This window comes from Ambystoma mexicanum, chromosome 1p (genome assembly GCF_040938575.1).
Source record: "Ambystoma mexicanum isolate Mex_15411 chromosome 1p, UKY_AmexF1_1, whole genome shotgun sequence".
NCBI classification, from domain to species: Eukaryota; Metazoa; Chordata; class Amphibia; order Caudata; family Ambystomatidae; genus Ambystoma; species Ambystoma mexicanum.
This window is the reverse complement of record NC_090921.1, coordinates 1,315,593,224-1,315,610,696: the sequence shown is the minus strand read 5'-3', so window position 1 is coordinate 1,315,610,696 and position 17,473 is coordinate 1,315,593,224. Positions and strand designations below refer to the sequence as shown.

Below are 17,473 nucleotides of genomic sequence, written 5' to 3'. Positions count from 1 at the left end.
TGTTGTGGGTACGCCCTTGGGGTGGGACCTGGGTGAATGGAGTGTGTGACCAATATGCACTTCTTGTTATGGGTGTCTGGTTTCTGGTATGTGACAAAAAAACGGACAAAGCCCTGCCTGTAACTGGTATGAATGCAGTGTGGAGTGCTGAATGGCTGGGTCCCAATACACATTCCGTGTTGTGAGTGTCTGGAGGGAGGAGAATGGCCTGAATGCACTGTGAGCCTGATTGGCTGCCTGCCTGCCTGAATGCCATTCTGAACGATTGGTTGCCTGAGTGTGACCCGGCAGAGTGAATGGGAGATCAACAGTATATCTGGGGGCCTCTCACTGATGGAAATTGTTCAGAAGCTGAAGTTGATACTTGTTGCTTAACCTTGATACCCACTGGAAGAGGAAGAAATGCTGCTGATGTCTTTTGCTAATCTGAAAGCTGTGTGACTGTCAGGGAACTGATCCAAGAGAGGACCTGGCTTGGAGATCTCTTCCTGAGCTATGAGGGACCATCGTGCACAAGCCGATCTTTGCCAAAGCTCCCTGGACATCAGACACTCAAAAGGCTGCTGACCAGAGACGGGGACCGCCGGGGAATCATGAAGCGAAGCGCCCGGACATTGTAGTCCATCACTGTCACCGACCGGAGGCTCAGTGGCCCTTTGCCTAAGACAGTTGATCCAAGGACTCCCTTGCTCATCACCATCGACCGATTTCATCCTGCTGGAGAAAGTCAAGGCCGCTGATGACAAAGGAGAATCCACTGGTGGGTTTCCGCCACCCAAAGACCACAGAGACCCTGATGATCCGATGCCCTTGCTGGGCCAAAACTTTTCATTGCCTCTCTGCAGCAACGAACACTCGTCATTGAGGTGCACCGCACACCTAAACTTGCAGGACGTTTTCGACCGATTGTCAACGAGCACCGCAAGAACTGAAGCTGCTGCCACAAACAACAGTGTTCACCCTTTTTCTTCAACGACTCTCGATGACCCGTGGCTCCTGCCTTAAAGGTAGTGAACTCAAAAAGGGCCCTTCGACGACTCATCGAAGAACTCTATGAAACCTGGTACTTTGGGGTCGTAGAACCTTTAGAAGGAATAGAGATTATATTGAACATAATTGGACTGGGCTTGTCAATACGCTTTATTTCCAGGTTGCCCATGTGGGGGATCCTCACACGGAACCGTGTCTAATTGGTAGGGACCCAGTATTCTGCCATTGCTTGATCTAACTTGCTTTCTTTCTGTGGTCTATCATTGATTCATCTTATAATATGATTCGTATGCTATTTTGGGGCAGTTGGAGCTGTTATCTGTGGACACATTTTAAAGGAATCGATAGAAAGCGTGGTAGACCTGTATATGTTTGCCATTATAGTATTGCCAAAGTACAAAGTGTGTTGTAGTGATTGTGTATATAACCTTGAACCTGTATTTGTGCTGCAAACCAACTCCATCCTTCAAGAGAATAACTACAGCTGCAAGACAGTGTGTCAAGCTGCTGGAGATGAAAAATTGTATTCAAGAAGGAAAGGCCAGCTGCACCACGTGTAAAAAAAATGGCTTTTGCAAAATAAAGAAAAAGAAATGCCTGTGTGTTGGAACAGTACACTGGTGAATGAAAGCCTGTCAGTCTTTGGCAACATGAAGGGGTTTGTTGCTGGTGAGATTATATAACCTGGGTTATTTTATGCAACAAGCTTGCTTTAATTCTGGATCTAAGATCAGAAATTAAAGGGTAAAAAATGATGGTGGCTGGAGCTGCAAGTTGAAAAACAGGTTCCTCTTGGAGGGGTGGCACCAAAAGGAGGGCTCTCTCTCTCAGCAGATACTGACAACCCCCTGATAATTACGGGGTTGAAGAGACTTTTGTCTCTGCTGGGACCCAAACAATGAAGCTCCCAGGGAAGGAAGCCGGAGGTGTGAAGGTGGCAAAATAACTTCAATGACGGGAGGAACACCCACACTGCTCTAAAGGAAATAACAGTTGGCAGCAGTTGAAGGACAGAAAAAAATGGACACAGGAACAAAGAGACTGCCTTTTGTTCTCCAAAACTATTTCAGGAATAAACTTTAAAGACTTCTATCTTTGCAGCAAGAAAATGTCGCAGTTTAAAAGTGATTTTTCGTGCTTGCTTTAGAAACATGGTAGAACTCACTGACACATTGGGGACAGAAAGGGCAAAGTATTGAGGATACATTGAAAAGTATCAATGTTGCAAACAAACATTTTTGTACATACATGCCTTGGGATAATTTGCATCTGTGTACAAAATTATGGAATTTTAGGACAAACTTTCATGCTCAAAATTACCAAAATTTATCAGAAGGGCGAAACAAGGTCCCACAGACTTGAGGATGGAACTGAGATGTGCTGCACATAATATGTAACATGTGGGTATAATTTGCCAAGAGATTACAATGGTGTAAATTTATGTTTTTGGCAAAATCAGATTTTCAGTAAAGTAAATGTGGGAGTTTTTAGACATTGTAAAACTTACCCCATAAACCGGACATCATTCCCTTGGAAATCCAACCAGTTGAGAGAAAGGCAGAGACTAGCACACCTGCCCAATCCAAGTAACTGCATCCAGAGGTACCTGTGTCATCCGGTGACCAGAACTATCCTTTGGTATCCAGTCCCTGCCCAGCTGATCCTGTCCCGCTGATTTTGTCTGGCTGTCCTTTGTTAGACCAGATCCGTCTGGTGACCAGAATGCTGACTGTCCCAAATCCTAAACTAAAGTGAACTGTGAGTATTAATAGGAACCATAGAAAACCATAGTATACCTTGCCTTGCCTTGTCCTTAGTACCCCTCTCTAAGTCATCCTATCCTTAACCTGATAACTTGTAATACCGTCAGAATCATTCTTGCAATCCTGCCTTTGATTTCTAGTGCTCACGACATCTCTTTAGTAATTCTGCCTTGTGTAAATCCTAAGCCCTTAGTCCTATTTTGAGTGATCGGACTGGTTGTCATGGTGCATGCCCCCAAAACCCTGAAAACCACGAGCCCAGCCCAGACTCTGGCTTCCTTTCGGACTTCCCAGGCCCCAGCTAGGCTCACCTGGGCTCAGTTCTGGCGCCGCTGGCGCCAGGCTCATGGTAAGCGTTTAATACATGGTCCATTTATTTGGCTCTAAGATGCTGAGCCATTCAGTACAGGGTGTGGCTTGGGACTATTTTTCCTGGGAGGCAGGATACGATGAAGGGGACTATTCTCCTGGAACTACTTGCAAGGCTATTTAAACCGCACCTTGCAAACTGAACACGCTTCGCGTTAATCTGCACTCCTGCAGCGTAACGCTCACCGTGTCAGTTCTTGCTTCCTTTCTGCCATGCCCGTCCAGAGTCTTCTATCCATCGGCACCTGTGAAAATAGAAGAACAAGAGTTATTCAGGCATTGAAGGCCTTACTTGCAGAACATCCGGACCTCGCCTTCACGCTTATCCAAGGGCCGCTGCATCTGTGAAAGATCAGAATAGAAGGTACCCTCTCGGGTAGCAACGCACCTGACTCGGCCTCCTCCAGGAACTCCAGCGAGCAGTTCTCCATCATTCTGTATCGCGCTGCATCTCAACTCCGTCGGTCGGACCTTCCATCTTCTTTCCTGGAAAAGCGCTGCACCTGCAGGTTGGTCGCACACAAAAAGGCTAAAATAAAGCGAACTATTAGCGCATCTCGCACAGCGCTTTACTTACTGGCAAGAATCCTGCACATCATTGTCAGGAGAGTCATCCATCATCCAAAAACCGCTTTTGTGCCGCACCTGATAGACAAAAAAAATGAACATTAGATATCTTGCATGCAAAGACTTAAAGCAGCTTTTTATTGGAATAGAGACTTACCTGCTTACTCCGGTCCATCCACTGCAGCAACCTCCATCGGATCAGTGAAGTAACTCGATCCTGGAACTAGTGAGTAACCGCGCCCCTGCCAGAGAGTGTGCAGGATGGAGAGCTCACCCACATAATAGACAAGGTGAGCCAGGGAAAGAGAAGGATAACACGGAAGGAGGTGAAAACCAAAACCAACTCCATACAGTTGGCTAATATCTTGTTTCAACTTGCAGACGAACATCTCCTGAGGCAAGACAGAAGGGAAGACGCAAGCAGGCCCTCATAAAGCAGAACAACACCAGTGCAGACATCGTCCTTCGTACACGAGCACGCCCCCGTGGAGACCAGGTGAGCGTGACAGAATGCAAAGCCTTACACAAATTCTGTACCTGTGCGTCATGGAAACCTTGGAAACGGATCAGCTAGCTCAGCTTTTGGGGGAACTCAGGGCCGAGGTACATTCGTCTAGGCAAGAAACCAATGCCTTACGAAGGGAACTGATTATAGCAAAGGACCGCACAGATGATCTCGCCAGACAGTTTCTCCAGTCACAGGAGGGGCAAACGCCGCTACCTGGAGTGGGGTCAACGGTACCCCCTGCATCAAGCAACCCAGTTCAGGTGGTCCTCCCAGGAGCTGTACCTTTGGCACCCCCAGAACGATTCACTGGAGACCCAAAAAGGTATGTGGTTTTTATGAATCAGTGCCGTCTACACTTCTTCTGCAGGCCAGGAGCCTTTCTGAACGACCAGTCCAAAGTGGCCTTTGTACTTTCATATCTTAGTGGCAGGGCTGCTGACTGATCGGTACCGCTGGTCAGTCGGGATGATCCCATCTTGAGAGACTTCCAAAGATTCCAATTGGATATGGAGAAGCTGTTTGCCCGGCGCTGCCAAGGTCAGGCATTGGACAATGAGCTTCTGTCTTTGCGTCAAGGCAACCAGGATCTGCTAACTTACATTGCGACCTTCAACAGACGGGTTGTGGAAACTGATTGGCCGAACGACAAACGAACAACGCTGTTTTACCGCGGCCTGAGAGGGGAGTTAAAGGGCGTATTAGCTCAAGTGGTTAACCCGCCGAGAGACTGTGCTGAGTAGATAGACTTGGTGGTCCAGCTTGATCACAGACTGCAGAACAGTAAGGCTGATCGTGCTAGAATCGATTCAAGGGTATTTGTACGCCCCAAGGAAAACGCCTCCAAGACCACCGACGTGTCAGAACCCATGCAAATCAGAGGAGTGCGTGGGCCATTATCCAAGGCTGAAAGAGATAGGAGGAGACAACAACTGTGTTTGTATTGCGGGTCAGCCAGCCATTTTCTTCAATAGTGCCCAGTAAGGCCACCTAAAAAGGCAGTGGGAGTCGCTGGTAAGGTTGAAGCAGAGTCTGAGCCGGAAAACTTCTCCACCCGGCAGGCGTAGAGGTCTGCTTGTCGAGCGAAAAGAAGGACTCCCAGACCCCGCACCTAGTTTTGCCGATGGTCCTTATAAACCACCAACCGCCCTTTCGAATGCATGCAGTCAGAGCATACATTGACAGTGGAGCCATTGGAAATTATATAGATCAAGAGTTGGCTTCGAGGATGAACCTTTCCCTTTGCGAAAAGGCAACAACAGACTTAGTCACCACAGTCGACGGAACTGAAATCGCTTCGGGTCCAGTAACGCATTCTACGACAGAGATGACTCTTTTGTGCCAAGACGGTCATCGGGAAACCATAGTGTTTGATATAATCAATGCTCCACAATTTCAAATAATTCTGGTAATTCCATGGTTAGTATCACATAATCCTTACATAGACTGGCGTGCCAAGAGGTTGACCTTCTCAGTCGACTGTGCTCAAACTTGTTATCCAACTAAAGGACCTTTGGTCACTGGAGCGACGATGATCATGAAACCAACCAATTCCCTCCCTCTGGTATATCAAGACTACCAGGACGTATTCCAAAAGGATCAAGCCAACACACTACCCCCTCATAGGTCATATGACTGTCAGATCGACCTTGTACCAGGAGCACAGATTCTTTGCGGTCGAATCTATGCTCTCACAGAGCCCGAAACCCTGCATTTGAGAAAATATTTAGACCAGTACCTGGCTAACGGTTTCATTCGCCCATCTAAGTCCCCGGCAGCATCGCCCTTATTCTTCGTGCCTAAAAAGGAAGGTAACCTTAGGACTTGCATCGCTACCGCGCATTGAATCAGGTCACTGTTAAAAACTGTTACGCTTTGCCTTTGATTCCTGACCTATTGGATCAAGTTAAAGATGCCCGAATTTACACCAAGTTAGACCTTCGCGGAGCATACCACCTGGTACGGATCAGGAAAGGGGACGAATGGAAGACCGCTTTCCACACCAAATACGGGCTATTTGAATACCAGATGATGCCTTTTGGCCTCTGCAACGCCCCAGCGGCGTTCCAGTATTTCATGAACAATGTTTTGCGAGAAATGATTGATGTGTGTGTCCTAGTATAGATCAACAACATTCTGGTATACTCTCGTTCAGAGCAAGAACACGTGAAACATGTCCGGGCCATTTTGGACAAGCTTTGACAATACAAACTGTTTGCAAAGCTGGAAAAATGTTTTTTCCATGTCACTGAGGTCGAGTTCCTTGGATTTGTATTAACCCCTCATGGCGTGTGCATGGATTCACGAAAAGTTGAAGCCATTCTCAACTGGCCATCTTCAACTTCGATTAAAGGAGTTCAGAGCATGCTCGGATTTGCAAACTTCTATCGCGTTTCATTCCAGGATTTTCACAACTAGTGCACCCCATCATCACTCTGCTGCGCAAAAACAAGCAATTTCAATGGTCCGAAGAGGCTGAGAAAGCCTTCCAGGAGCTAAAACAAAGATTCATCTCAGCCCCGATCCTGAAACACCCTCATCCAGATCTTCCATACGTGGTTGAAACAGATGCTTCCAGTCTGGCAATGGGAGCTGTCCTTTACCAAAGGGACCCCAAAACTGGTTAACTACACCCAGTAGCCTTTTGGTCACGGAAGTTTACGGCTCCTGAGTTGAATTATGCTATTACGGATAAGGAACTGTTGGCCATTAAGGCGGCCTTCAAAGCCTGGCGGCATTACCTCTTAGGAGCTAGGCATGCCATCACAGTAATTACAGACCATCGCAATTTACAGTACCTGAAGGTGGCAAAAGCTCAATCATCGCGTCAACTCCGATGGGCATTATTTTTCGTGGAGTTTGACTTTGTAATTACTTACCGACCTGGCTGTCGAAATGGCAAGGCAGATGCACTGTCCCGTATAGGAGTAGACGAGGAATACGCCAATCCCGACCCTGTGCCCATCATTCCTGGTTAAAAGATTCTTGGAATTACTATGTCTCTAACGCTAAAAGACATTCAAGAAGAAATCCCTCATCTCATGGATTCCAACGCCCTAAAGAATTGGCTGACCAAAAGTCCTCACCATTCAGTCACTGACCAATTACCCTATTTTTGAGGATGTCTCTACCTACCCAGCAAAGAACTTCAGGAAATGGTTGTCTCACATTACCATGACTCATTAGTAGAAGGTCATCCCGGAATTGCAAAAATTGAGGCCAAGGTCAAGCGGCATTTTTGGTGGCCGACATGGCGTAAAGACATCAAGCAGTTTGTACTATCCTGTGGTGTTTGCGCTCAAAACAAGGCCCAGAAAAAGAAATCACCGGGCCTGCTTCAGCCATTAGACATCCCACCTACACCTTGGCACACCCTATCTCTTGACTTTATAATGGACCTTCTTCCTTGTGACGGGTTCAACACAATTTTAGTAGTGGTGGATTTATTTTCGAAAACGGCCCATTTCATCCCACTAAAAGGATTGCCCTCAGCTTCAATTCTGGCTAAAGAATTTTTGGAGCAGGTTGTTCGAATTCACGGATTCCCTTCCATCCTAATCTCAGACTGTGGCAGCCAGTTTATCTCACGCTTCTGGAAGAAATGTTGCGAGTTAGCTCAAATCGACGTAAAGCTTTCCACCAGTCACCATCCCCAAACTGATGGTCAGACAGAGAGAACACATCAGACCTTAGAGCAATATCTCAGGTGCATGTTACATCAAACTGAAGGCAGCTGGAAGGATGTTTTATGGATCACCGAGAATGCCTATAACAACTCCCTGCACTCCAGTACAGGTCAAAGTCCCTTCTATACAATCTACGGGTTACATCCACAAACTTCCAATCTTGACCCACTGCAACTTCTGGAAATGCCAGCTGTGAAAAGTTTGCACTCTACCATCTCCCAAGCCTTCAAACAAGCGACGGATCATCCAAAACAAGCTAAGGAAAGGTACAATAAATCAGCCGATGTGCATAGAAGTGAAGCTCCCAAATATCAGGTTGGAGATGAAGTCTGGTTGTCGTCGAAGCACATACCAGTGAAGGGACCTCTACCTTCAACCCCAGATATTTAGGTCCATATACCATGAAAGCCATTATCAATCCAGTGGCTATGAAATTGGACTTACCTCCGCACATGAAGATTCATCCTGTGTTCCACGCCGCATGGTTACCTCCAACCTCCTGATGAGGGCCACTGTCTCTCAAGTGTCATCTGGCTGTTGTCTCACTGGTGGTTGAATGTTTTAAAGGGGTCATCTCCCTCGTGTATGTGGTTTTCGCTATTGAAAATATTTATTCTTTCTGAAAGGGGAATGTGCTTCAAGTACTCTCTGTGGTGTGATTCTGTATGTTGGATGCGTTGCTGCTTACAGGGAATGCTGAAACCGTAAATATTGTGTCCCTTTGTCTGGGTGTTGCTGCAAATGTAAATGTAGTCTGTTGCTTTCATCTAGTGATGGGAAATGAACACGTTGCCTTAAAAAGATATATTATATAAGAATTGTAAATGTTTATTTCCATCTCAGTGATATATACAATGTCATTTTTCATCTTTCGGTGTTATACGAACTGATGTCCCATTGAAATTAGAATATAGTAGATGAATATAGAACAAAGTGAAACAGGCTTTTTGGATTTTGATTTTTTGAATTGCTGCTAATCTTTATGTATGACTTGTATTGCTTCATGCATGTGTAGATACAACCTGCAAATACTGTGCCAGCAATTGGATCCATCACTCTGGAAGCTGTTATTTCTTTTCCACGGCCTTGATGAATTGGACAGAGAGCAGAGATAGTTGTAGACGTATGAATTCCCAATTCGTGAAAATTCAAAGCCAAGATAAACAGGTAAAGGAAAACATTGTTCAAACCTGTTAAAGTTAATATATGAATCCTTTTTTAAAAAAAAATACAACTGTAAATTCTTTCAACGATTTAGAGTTAAATGTCCATTGCAATGCTATTTCACTGCGGTTTCCCATATTTTAGATAACGGCAGGGTACACAATTCCAAGATGGCAGCGCCCTTGGGAATTGAGATCATTTGCCATTCCCTCCTGCTCAATAAATGCTATCTCGATTCTGACACGTTGCTAAGTTATTGCTTTATGGGGAAAGGTCAGGCAGATGCCACAATTGTATTGGTTTCTTGTTGAAATGTTTTGCTTCTTTTACAAAATAATATAACATTCATCATAATTTCCAAAACAAAGTATATATACTGTAAACATTAATCCATCTCTTCTAGTTTTCTTAAGAAAACACTTGCACTCACCATACAGCCCACAATACAAACATTGGAGGATCACTGATATACACACTAAGCACATTTTCTCAATTATAAACCACATATTTTAATAACAGTAGGGCTATTTGAATTTTATGATACTGTTTATTTTATTTTTCACATAATAATAATGTGTTATCTTATTAAAAAAAAAAACATTTTGGAAGCCCCTTCACTCTAAGTCCTTTTGCAATGATAGGTGTAAGTTTTACCCAATTTCATGATGCTCAATGTATCCTCCTTGACAGGGCAAAGGGCTGAGTCAACCTAGCAACAGCATTTGAATTTGTGTAGTGATTGCTGCCCCATATATTGACAATAAAACTCATCAGCTATCCCAAAAGTAATACATTGAACGTTCACACTATAACCAAGAACAAATTCTGTACTTCCCCAGGTCTTGGCAGCATCCTTCCACCACCAAATTTGCAACTTAATTAAATCAAAATATCAAGAAGTAACCGAGGAGTTTGTTTTGCTGTGGACCGTCAAAACAGAACAACATCTGAAAATCTGTCCTGGATCATTCCCACAAAAAAGTTACATGTCTCCGAACCAGGACCTCCATTTAGACTTGTACCTTAATTAGCATTTATGGTCAAATTACTTTTTAAACATATCCAGAACATCTGCCCAAGTTAATCAAATTTCCTGAATGATGGTTGCTTGTGATACAGATGGACATACATATTTTACGGCTATTACAAGTTAGTAATTTTCTGTTTTTATAAACTGAAGTGAGAAATGTCTTAAACACAAGTAAATGTATCTCCTGAATGGGGTATATGTGCATTAAATAATGGTTAATCTCCTGTATCCACTTACTTCTGGCAGTAAGGAGCTTGATCCTGTGGAGTGCATTCAGAGGCCCCAAAAAGAAGTCCCTTTCACATGAACAGCAGGACTTTAAACACTGAACCAAAAACGGCTTGGCCTGTGTGTTTCTTTCAAGTAAAATTGAAGAGCCATGTGGAAAAGGGGCTTACCTGTCACTACCAAAGGATAAGCAGCATTGTAATTCACAAAATAAGGAGGAATGAAAGATCCCTTTCACATGGAAAACAGGATTTATTAACAGTGACACAACAATGGCTTGCATAGGTGTGTGCAAGTAAAAGCAGTTTACATGAGAATATGTATCACTGCTAACAGAAAAATGTCAGGGAAAAGACAACTCAGGCGGTAAGGGGTTTACGGCAGCGTTAACAGCGCCGACCCTTACCGCCTGATTACGAGGTCCCCTAGCGCCATGGTGCTTTTAACACCTGCTTTTAGCAGGTGTTAAAAACCATGGCGCTAAGGGACCATGGAGTTAATTACGCCACCGTAATTTACGGTGGCGTAATTAACGCCTTCCCCACTCCCATTATGCCCTATGGGGCAAAAATGGGAATGGGGAAGGGTAAATGGGGATTGGGGACTTACCGCCCCGCCTAGGTCGGAATGGGGCGGTAAGTCCGCCAACCACCATGGCGTAAACGTAGTTTACGCCATGGTGGTAAGGTCACGGCCCAGGCGGTAACTTACCGCCTGGGTCGTAATGGGGTTGACAAAAAGCAATGTATATTATGTTTCACATACAAAATACCAGTGACATTTGAACAGCCACGTTGTTTTCATGGAAAAATGTCAGCCCAAGGCAAACCTTTTTTGCTGGCTATGGGCAAACTTCACAAGGAAATCTCCCACTGCCAGTCTGGAAGTTACATCTCGCATCTAATTACCACTGCAATAAAGTGTCCTGCTAAAGGTGTCAAAACCCAGTGTTCCCCAGACTGGCTGGCTCTGAGGGCAGTGACTGCAGGACAAGTTCCCCTTGGCTGGAGCATGACCACTATGTGTAAAAATGGGTGCAGCAACTTCAAAGAGAAAGTTTCCAACACAAATGGAATGAAGGCAAGAGAATGGCCATTTGTCCCACATGAAGATTCTCAATTAATTAAAAAGGGCTATTATGATTTGGGCCTTTTTCTCAGCATCCATAAGGCATACTGTTTGCATTTATGTACAATTTTGTTATGTCATTTCCAGGCGACTGTAGTGATATAACATTCCTCCACCTGCGACTCATGGTACTGTAATGGCCAGTTAAACTAGGTTTCTGGCTCATCTGAACCTGTTCCAAATGTGAGAGTTGGTGAACGGGTGGAGATTACAATTTGGGAAATAGGTAATAACTTAAATATTCATAATTGTTATGCTTTTTATGGAAATGGCAGAAAAGTGCCACATGGCTGGGCAACAAGGTATGGACCTGCTGTGTGACTTATCTAATTCACCCTGATTAGCTGAATCAGAAAATATGTATGTTATGACAGATTCGGGTCAAATCATGAAGTATTGATACACAACTATGTTTTGCCAAATTTGAAAGGAGAACAAATGGTGATTACAAACGGGAATTGCCATATTTTGCTCCAGACCCCTAAACCAATCCTAACTGGGAGGCTGGGTTTGGGAGGAGAGAGAAGGGTAACTGTTCAATCCTAGTTGTGAGAACTCTGGCAGGGTTCTTCCCCAAGATTGTAAAATTGGTGGTGTCACTGCTGCTATGTAAGGGGAGCTGCACTAGGAGGAGGGGACACACAAACATAGCTGGTAAAATTTACTGCTAGGAGGGATGAGGAAACTGGGTTCTATCCTGGGCCGGAAAGTAAATTCAGGGAGAGTGACCCTGAGGGTTCACTTTGGTCCAGGCGAGAGGAGTCCAGACCCTGTGGTTCTGGGAGATATTCCCAGTCTCAAAGATATAGGGAGCACCTAGAACAAGGGAAGGGAGCACCAGTAGAAGCTCTGAGTCAGAAGGTGAATGAACTCAGGTAAGAAATAGACAGCGAAACAGAGCATGGGTTTTGTGAAAGACCCAATAAGACTGTAAAGTAGTAGACTGTAGTCGAAATGCAGGGTTCACAAGGTATGATTTATTGCTGAGCTAAATTTTCACACAGTCTCTCGTTATAAACAACAAAACATGCTTAAATGTGATTCAGCAGGCTTGCTCGGAAAAAAGGTGGATCAATTCAGAGTTCGCATGAATGTCCTCTTAAGCTTGGCTCCTCTTTGAAAGAAAATTAATCAGGTCACATAAATTCCTTTCCCCGGACACTAGCTTTCCATTCCTTCGCCAGCTGTCCCAATTGGGTTTTAAAAAAAAGGAAAACAAACAGAGAGGGTAAACCTACGGAAACACTGTCCTTTGAAAATGGTTTACAGCCAGACTTTCCTTGTCAGTGAATCTGCTTCAGTAGTGCCCCCCGGCGCTGCCGCTCTTCGAGCCTCTCCTGGCGGAGGCTCTGCCTCTTAATAAGGATCTCTGCGGTGCCGAGCCTTCAGCCTCCTAGTACGCCCAATGTACATCACCTGGGGATTCCTCCCACTCCTCTATGGTCTTCGGCCAGGGCTGCTGCTGTAATGAGAGACAGCTGATGAGTTTCCCGGGGCTTCTTTTAACTCATACTTTGCTCCTCCCCTTCTCTCAGCTTCCACCCGCCTTTCCTGCCCACTTCCCACACCTGCAGCCAGTTTGCCTTCACTCCTCCACCCTGCTCCATGCACTGTTTGTCCCACACCTGCAGCCAGCTTGCCTTTATATCTCCCCCTGCTCCATGCACTGTTTGTCCATCCCAACCTGTACTGCTATGTGGGTATCAGTCATTGTACCGCATGACAGGGCTGTATCTATACCGCTTCCCTTTGTTCATTTGATCTTTTCCCCCACCTGGTCTCCATTTCCCGTGGTGGTTAATGGGACATGTAGTTTTGTTCTGTCCTGCTGATGTAACAATTTGGGTGCTGGGTCTGAAAGTTAGAATGGGGCTGTCTTTTATCTCTATTGCCTCTTTGACCTCCTCACAAAGACAAATCAAGGCCATAAAGAGCTTCCTGACCCCATACCACAAGAATGCCAAGTACCCGGTATGGGAGCACCTGGAACTTTATGAGAAGATGATGGCATAATTCCAGATCAGGACTTTCTCACCTGAGTACTCAAGTTTCTTTGCAGGACTGGAGGACCAGGGTCATCATAAATGGTCCACCTATGAGGCGTCCATATTGAAATATTTTTCCACCCAGCAGAAACCACAAGAGGCCCGTAAGGCTGCATATAACTTGCAGTGTGGGGATAATCAGATGCCTAGGGAGTTTGTGCAGGAGTTAAAGCGGACTTCCCGATGGGTGAACACCAATAATAGGGAATTCATAACTACACATTCCCATGCTCTCCCCAAATACATAATGACTCAGTTGGTGCGTATATTTCACAAGCATAGGACCCTGGATTGGGTAATTGAACAGTCCACCAGGATTTATGATGCACAGACACCTGCTGAGAGCAAAAATACAGCCAATACCCACAAACCATCTAACACCCTTGCTACTGCAAAGGTGGCAGAGGTGAAAACTACCCATCGAATGGATCTGGAGACGGGGGGCTTAAAAGTAACCCTCCTGCCAACAAGCAAAATGGAAAGCCGAAGGGACCCCCCAACCCGGCCCAATTGATTGGTAATCAGGTAGGGGCCCAGAACAATGATATTTCTGACCCTGCCACCTATATAAGTCTGAGGCACAAGTGTACTCAACCAATCCAGGGGTATGTATACACTCCCCCGCCCTGGGGGGGGAATAATCAGGTAAGTACTGCCCTGGGAAACTTCGTTCCAAACATCCCTTAGGAGAGAAGTATCACTCCACCTCCCAAAATTAACTTTTTCCCCAGATATCCCCGAAACCAGAACTTCCAAAACAATCCTTCTCTCTGCCCTCCGTTCTAGGACAATAGATCCCTGAACCTGGGAGAAGGGAGATTCAGGATGGAAAATAATGGGGGGAATTTCCAGTACCTGAGCTACTCCGGTAGAAGAGACAATTACCCTTTTGGGAGCATCAGAGATATGACTTGAGATTTCCCTACCACCCAGACAAGGTATCACAACTGGAGCGACAGGTCCAGCACCTGACCGATCATCTGGAGCGCATGCTGAGGGCTCAGTCTAACTCTCAACCTAACCCTTCTCCCCAGAATTCCCCAACACCCAGGTCTGATGCCGCATGGGGGAAAATGACAGGTGGAAACCTCAGACAAACTACAGGTTCCTCAGGAGGGTGCCCGGCTGGAGGGGAGATGCAAGCCCTAGAGGAAGTTTCCATCTCACCCAAACAGAACCCCTAATAACCTCTCAGACTAAAGAGTCTCTTCTACCACCGAAATGTTAGAACCCAAAGAGCAAAGGGTAAGTAGGAGAGGCCAAAGAAGAACTTACTTTGTGGAGGTACTCTGGTTTATCCCCTTTGAAGAAGAATCCCTGAAGGCTTGTTGTAAGCAGACCTTCTCTTTCAAAAATGGGGGGATCCCTCCCAAAGAAAAATGTGTCCCAAAAAACCATGGTTAAGTATGGAGACTGACTCAGAACCAGAAACTATTCAACCCCAAACACGTGAGCCAGACAGAAGTGAAACAGAGGGCGTGAATTTTCCCCAAATAGGTTCTGAAAACTGTTGCCAGGTAACTTGGGACAGCCAAGGAGCTGGGGAAAAGGATAATTCCCCAACAACTCAGCAAGTTGCAAAGTTTATTTTACAAATTCCCAAACTCCGACACAGAAAACTGCCCAAGATCACATACTGTCATAGTTCAATATTAAGAAAATGACCACCAGCTGTCAAATAACTCACACTTCCCTGGAGGAGAAAGAAGGTCAATTTTATGCACCAGTCAAGGTGCAGGTTCAGTGTGTATTATCAGCTCTGGTGGATACTGGATCCCAAGCCACCCTCTTGTCAAAAAGGGCCTTTGACCAACTAAACTCAGGATGGGGGAGGCCCACCAAATTCCATTTGCACCACTTCCAAGACAACTACAACATTTAAACGAGAAAGATATTTCTGTAGAGGGGCTGCAGATCTGGGCATAAAAATTGGACGCCACTGACTGAAACATCCGGTGATAGTTGTGACTCCAGATGGCACACCTTGTTTATTGTGGAACGGTCTACTGAGGAGGTTATCACCTCTGATGGACTGTGTTAACAAGGTCTTCTGGACTCAGACTAACCGCCCCATAAAATTAAGAATGAGTACCAATTATGTCAGCCTGAATGGTACCTGTCACGTAATTGATCAATGCCCTGAAAATGTAGAGTTCCATTTCAAGAATAACCGAGTCCCAGACATCAATGTCATCTCTCTGTAGGAGAAAAAAAACTGGTGATGAGAACCCTTCTCCATTGTTGAAAAACAACCGCCTTCCTCCTAGTTTTAAGTGGCAATCCACAGTGGAAAGTAACACCCTAAAAATGTACACCAGTCCAAAATCAGAAGAAACCTTGAGTCCCTTGAACCCAGACAAGGAAGAGCCTGATCAAAGTCTGACGGATATTCAGAAAAAGGGCAAACAGTTGTTTTTCCACATTTAGTTAAAGGAGGGGGAGGAGCCGATGCTCGCCAGAGTATGCCTGAATAATGGAAGAAGCTTGATCAGCGAAGAATTAATCAGGAAACTCCCAAAAGATCAGACCTTTCCCAAATTTAAATTGATCGACAAATGGAAAGTAGGTCTGGAAACCCCAAATTACAAACATCTCCAGCCTAGCAGGTGTATGCGAAAAATGTTCATTGGCACCAAAAGCATAGAACATAATTGTTGGGTCGTGAGAGATGTCACTGCCGCCTTTTGTCTGGGAAGTGACATTCTCAACCGATTTGCAATCAATTTGGATCTAATTAATCATAAAGTCTGATCCCGACTGAGGGCTAACCCCATGGGCTTTGACAACATTTAAAAAGTATTCCGGCCAGCTTAATTGCTGCCTTATACGGTTGAAGGTCCACCTACACTCTCTAGACTAGGAGTGAAGATTAAAATGAATCACTAATGTCTCCAAGCACCTCCCTGGATTAGGATTTACAGCAACCAGAGAACTCCAAAGCAGAAGGCCTCTTGGGTTTCATGCTGTTATGGTTAGCAGTGTGTATAAATTGAACATTTTTGTCTATTAGGACCTGCACATAGGTATCCATCAAAAATGCAAGGTTTTATGCTAGTTGAATATATCTTCAATTGAATAAGTACTGACTAGCAGATAATACCATTATGGTGAGGAAGTAGAAAACATACCAATGTTCTCTGTATACATGTTTTTCAACAAATATTGTAATTTGAAATAGATATTGTATTGCACTTGTCACTTTAATCACCTTTTTGTAAATTCAATTATTATGTTTTATATGTGATTTTAAAATGCAAACTTGATAACATATTTTATATTTGATTGTAAGAGTAATTATATTGAAGATTGAGCTAATGTGGTTGTCTATAAATTACTGATACCCACTAGGATTGAAAGTTATACTGAATTGGGCCAAAGGCTGAAATATTTTTGCACAAAAATGAGTTGATTAATACTAGTGGTCTATATGAAACAGTATAGTGTGTTTGGGATCCTTTTCAAGTTATTTGTGGTCGACATAAGGGTATGATCCCAACTTCGTTACCTACCCTTAGTCTCTTTTGGGTTGTTTTACACCAGTTCAAACCATCCTTGACACGAGCCAACTGTCCTTGAAGCCTTCAAACTACAAAGGACCTGCAGTGTCATCAAACTTGAACCACTCGTTGCATCCATTGAACCAGTTCAAGGCCTCATCATAGCAGCTGTGGACATCACTGCTTTTGCTTGAACAGAAGCAGCTCACTGCTTAGAAAGCGTGACAACCACCACATTTTCAAACAGCACCTTGAACTATCAGGATCACTACATTGTTGTGTACAGAACCTCGACTCAGAACACAGGAAGCATTGTGTGACTTGCAGACTCAACTCAGCTGTATCCATTGTCTTTAATCCACTCAACCTTTGTAACTGAACCTGGTGGACTATTCGTACCACACTGTTCTGAAGTCTCATCAAACTGCACCATACTTCACCTCGTAACTGACTGGACGCCGAACCACTGCCTGGATCAACGTGGCTCTCTGTGCATTGGAT

At 44.7% G+C, this 17,473-nt stretch overlaps 1 protein-coding gene across 5 annotated transcripts in view; it reads left to right on the top strand.

Annotated features, from left to right (window-relative positions):
• LOC138453515 (CD209 antigen-like protein C) overlaps window positions 1-17,473 on the top strand; it is a 347,556-nt gene that overhangs the window by 242,586 nt on the left and 87,497 nt on the right. For 4 of the 5 annotated variants that reach the window (XM_069606444.1, XM_069606469.1, XM_069606454.1 and 1 more), the window contains one exon: window positions 8,896-9,047. In XM_069606444.1, coding sequence (XP_069462545.1) covers window positions 8,896-9,047 — 152 coding nt within the window. Of the gene's footprint in view, window positions 1-8,895; window positions 9,048-9,883; window positions 10,307-17,473 lie in introns of those variants that run through there. The other variant, XM_069606458.1, reaches the window with a different exon arrangement.